General features: G+C 43.4%; 1 protein-coding gene across 2 annotated transcripts; it reads right to left on the bottom strand.

The window, feature by feature from the left end:
* Positions 1 to 46: 46 nt before the first annotated feature.
* On the bottom strand, positions 47 to 4,312 carry LOC114616015 (baculoviral IAP repeat-containing protein 1e-like). Of its 2 annotated transcripts, none has more exons than XR_003710575.1 (4): positions 4,034 to 4,312; positions 2,963 to 3,014; positions 2,211 to 2,330; positions 47 to 589 (listed from the first exon to the last, which is right to left on the bottom strand). XR_003710575.1 is itself a non-coding variant. In XM_028761567.1 (4 exons), the coding sequence occupies exons 2-4, from the start codon at positions 2,970 to 2,972 to the stop codon at positions 287 to 289; spliced, it is 234 nt and encodes a 77-aa protein (XP_028617400.1). In that variant the 5' UTR covers positions 2,973 to 3,014; positions 4,034 to 4,312; the 3' UTR covers positions 47 to 286. The 2 variants fall into 2 exon arrangements, 1 of the variants encoding a protein (XP_028617400.1); XM_028761567.1 differs by having other exon boundaries at positions 47 to 390.
* Positions 4,313 to 4,855: the final 543 nt, after the last annotated feature.

Here is a 4,855-nt window from a genome sequence, read left to right on the forward strand (position 1 = left end):
AATGCAAGAGAACAAAGAATTAAATAGAAAGACTATTTCCAGTGATTCTGTCAGTGCTGTATCATATGAGACATGCATACTGTGGCTCTCAACAACTTCGTACATGTGATCTGTAAAGTAATGGTGAGAACATGGTGAGAATGTGGAATGAAGCAGAGTTAAGGCCAGTCCATGTGAACAGCTAAAATAAACTTAAAGACTCACAGACAATAACCCAGCCTGTGTAGGGCAGAGGTGGGATCTTAGGAGCTTGAGGTATGTTCAAAGTCAAGAGAAATCATTTTGCTCACTTGGGAAAAAACTTGGTGTGATCTTCTATTGGGTCATCCCCTTCCTCCCACTTCTCCATACATCCTCCACAGGAAAAACACCGGACGATGTCCTTTGTGCCTAGAAAAGGGAATGAGGTCAATTCAACAGCACGTACATTGTCCAAATCACAAGAAGACAGCTCCAGATTACCTAGTGATCTCCTACTTGGATCTCCAGTTGTATTGTGTGGACAAGTCATCCAGGAGGCAACAGTTCACACAGGACTCTTGGTTCTTCACTGGGGTGCTTTGATGAAAGCTCTCCCAAACCAATCATCCTGAAAGATTTGCCATCAGAATCTGAAGAGTAGCTGGATGAGAGCAGAGATTTCTGTCTGTTCTGGACACTAATGACATACTGGGCATTCACAGACATAGGCAACCAAAATGCAATTGCTTACTGAGTAAATCAGAAAGAATATATTTGAAGATCATGTGCAAAAACACAGAAGCAAATACACAAGCTTTTATGTCAGTGAGATCATGAAGACTTGTCTCTCCTCATATTATTCCCAGGTATGCTCTACAGGAGATAAGAGCACATTACTCAGGAGACTGTATTCTGGGGGAAAATTTTAATGTGCTTGAGCCAAGGGATTCAACTGGAAATGGAAAATCACCATCTTCCCCTCTTGATCCATGAAGGCACTCTACAGTTCAAATAGAGAATGGCTTCTTTGTCTAACTAGACAACGCTCCTGGGGTCTAGAGTTTACAACTTGTCTAGAATGGGGAGTTGAAAAAGAGGAGTGAATGTGAGGAAAGAGTCTTTTTTTCTCTCTTTTTTAAAATTGGATATTTTATTTACATTTCAGACATTATCTGCTTACCCCATTTCCCCCACACCCCACCCAAGAACCCCCTATCCGATTGCCCCTCCTCCTGCTTCTCTGCCGATGTGCCCCTACCTACCCCCCTACACCCACCTCCCCATCCTCAAATTCCTCCACACACAGCATCCAGCCTTCATGGGACCAAGGACCTCCTCTCCTACCTATGCCCGACAGGGCCATCAGCCCTTACATATACAGCTGGAGTCATAGGTCCCTCCCTATGTGCTCCCAGGCTGGTGGTTTAGACCCTGAGAGCTCTGGTTGGTTGGTATTGTTGCTCTCCTCATAGGGCTGCAAACCCTTTCAGCTCCTTCAGTCTTCTCACTAACTCCTCCATTGGGAAATCCTTGATCAGTTCAATGGTTAGCTATGAGCATCTGCCTCTGAATATGTCAGACTCTGGCAGACCTCTAAAGAGACAGCTATATCAGGCCCCTGTCAGCATGCACTTCCTGACATCCACATCAGCGTCTACCTTTGGTGACTGCACATGGGATGGATACTCAGGTGGAATGGTCTCCAGAGGGCCCCTCCTTCAGTTTCTGTCCCACACTTTGTCTCCCTATTTGCTCCCTTGAGTATTTTGTTACTCCTTCTAAGAAGGATAAAAGTGCCCGCACTTGGTCTTCCTTCTTCATGAGCTTTATGTGGTCTGTGAGTTGAATCTTGGCTATTTCAAGCTTTTGGCCTAAAATCCACTTATCAGTAAGTAAATACCATGTGTGTTCTTTTGTGATTGGGTTAGTGAGGAGAGAGTCTTGAGGGAGCCATCTCCCGAGCCCTGGGGAACCCCAACTCTTTAAATAGGCACTTTTCTTCCTGGGGGGAAAAAACATATTTCTTAGCAACTCTTAAAGGTAGGTATGTCCATATAAGTTCTGACTGAAGAAATATTAGGGAGCAGGGGAGGTGGTTCCCTGGGTAAGAGGGATTGGATACTGTCAGCCTAGACCTTGGCTGAGCACCAAGGGAGCTGTGGGAAAGTGGAAGTCTTATTAAGCAGCAAAGGGATTTCCTAGGAATGATGGAGATTAGAACATCTGGTAGACAGGAAATTCTGACTCACCAGTATAGAAAAGGCCTGCTCTGACCAGAGCTTCAACAGCCACAGGTGATTCTTGGGGCCAGTCCTTAAACGTGTCCATCCTTAGTTCTTCATTAGCAAAGACACTGTCATTGCAGTAAGCTTGGGAGAAAAGATGGAGACCAGGAGGCTTTGATAGCAAAGGTCAAGTTAGCACTCTCTCTCTCTCTCTCTCTCTCTCTCTCTTTCTCTCTGTGTGTGTGTGTGTGTGTGTGTGTGTGTGTGTGTGTGTGTGTAATCATTTGATAACCTGTGCTTTTGTCACTTTTGCAGGTGGTTAGAAAAGCAGGAGGCCCCACGAGCGACTGTTATACCTGCTGGAGCAGAGCAGCAAAGACTGGGGCGCTCCCCTCTTTCTCTCCATTTCTGTATAGGATTAAGGGTTTAAAATGGAATACAGGAGTCATTCTCTCTCTGGGGCCTGGAGAGATGGCTCAGGGCTTCAGAGCACAGAGGACTCTTACAGTGTATGGGGTGGAGAAGAACCATCTGGCCAAAAGGAAACTGCAAGGAGCAAAGGGTCTCACACCTGGGGAGTGGGTGAGGACAATGAGCAGTGCAGGGGTAGATCTGCCCAGTCTAGGCATATAGCTCATAAATATATTAACTGGATTGTGTTTTTCATACAGGTTTATTCGGGTTAGAAATTACTGCAACAGTTGTGGGGCAGAGGTAATTACTTTTGAATGAAGAAAGAAACAAGCAAAGTGTTAGGAATGTGCCTGAGATTTTACCTGATACCATAGGTAGTTCTCTTCTGATCCAGGACTTCAGAAAATGTTCTCCCTGAGGAAAGAAGTTCAGTTTTTTAATTGATGTATAAAATGAGCATCTATGTGTGAGCTTCAACTGAAGGGAGATTCCATTAGAGCAACAGAGTTGTTTGGTGAAACAGACCTTTAATTTTGGTTGTATTTCTATTATTTTAGAAAAAAAATTAAAAGAATTATTTATTTTATGTATCTGAGTACACTGTCTTCAGACACACCAGAAGAGGACATCAGATTCCAATACAGATGGTTGTGAGCCACCAGATGGTTGCTGAAAACTGAACACAGAACATCTGGGAGAGCAGTCAGTGTTCTTAACGACTGAGACACCTCTCTAGCTCTTGGAAATTTTTCATTCAGTGATAAACAACAGTGAGTGTTTACTTGTAGCCAAGTGGGAACCACATACAGAGTCACTCATACAAAACACCCAACTCAAAAACAGAACTAGGTTACATACCACAGATGTATTTTAATTAATGCAGAATAAAGACACAGAGAGGAGGGAACTTCAGAGGCACCTGCGAGTTGAACAATATACTATCTAGGAAAACTTCACCAGGTTTTTTCCCCCTGAGAAAGAGCCCTCTACCCTGATTTTTTTCACACCATGTTCTCAGCAAAAGGCAGGCAGAACCAGCCCAAAGCCAGCCAGAGAAGTGACTTTAGCTTAGTAAGACATTGGACTCCTAACCCTCCCACACTCTGTGGGTAAGAGGGAAAAGGATGAAAGAGAAAGTCACAGAAACCATGAAAAACAACAAAAAAACATTTAGGGAACTGAAGAGATGGCCCAGAGGCTAAGAGCACTGACTGCTCTCCTAGAGGTTCTGAGTTCAATTCCCAGAAACCACATGGTGGCTTGCAATCATATGTATATAGGATTCAATGCCCTCTTCTGGTGTGTCTGAAGATAGCTACACCACACTAATATACATAAAATAAATAAATAAATCTTTAAAACAAAACAAAACACTTCACCTCAGACATTAGGCAGTAAAATGAGTTTGGAAAAAGTTGGCTGTTGTAAATTACCGTTACATGAACAAATCCCTTGTAGCTTTGAATATACTGTGCAATTTCCTCTGAGGATTTCTTACTTTGAAGAAATTCACATCTGTAACAAAAAACACAATTGAATATTTTCCCAATACATATATAAACATGTCCTCCATCACAATGTATATTGTTAATGTCTTGATCACTTTTAACATTTTTATTTTTAAAATTTTGTTAACATTTTATTGATTCTTTGTGAATTTTACATGATGTACCACAATCCCACTTATCTCCCTATCTCTTTGTACCTGCCCTTGCAACTGTCCTCCCAAAAGGAAATTAAAAAATAAAACGAAAACAAAAACAACTAAATCTAGCTGTGGAACCTGTAGTGTCACAGTGCATCCCACAGTGTACCTTTTGTCCACACATCTTTACTTGCAGTGTGTATTGTAAGGAGTCGTTGGTCTGTTTCGAGATCTCTGTCTACTGCTACACTGTGAGTACTAGATCCTCACCAGGGCTCCTCTGGGATATTGTGGTATTTCCCTATGTCATGGAGATCTTGCAGCTTTGGATTTGCAGGACGAGACTCTTCACTTGCTCCAGCAGGTCATAGACGTTGGGTTAGACCAACTCAAAGTCCTGGATCTGGACTTGAGTGGTAGCTGAGCTAGGTGGTTAGCCCACAAGATCTCCTGTACTGACACCACCAGAGTGAGCTCTCCAACATTGCCATGGCTAGCCTACCCAATGCAGCCAGCAAGCAGAGTCAACTTTCCTGCTCCCACACACCCTCAGGGCCTGCTGACCCATGCCTTGAACACCAGGGCCAGCTCTACAATGCTACCCAGACAC

This window comes from Grammomys surdaster, unplaced genomic scaffold (genome assembly GCF_004785775.1).
Source record: "Grammomys surdaster isolate TR1022 unplaced genomic scaffold, NIH_TR_1.0 225729, whole genome shotgun sequence".
NCBI classification, from domain to species: domain Eukaryota; kingdom Metazoa; phylum Chordata; class Mammalia; order Rodentia; family Muridae; genus Grammomys; species Grammomys surdaster.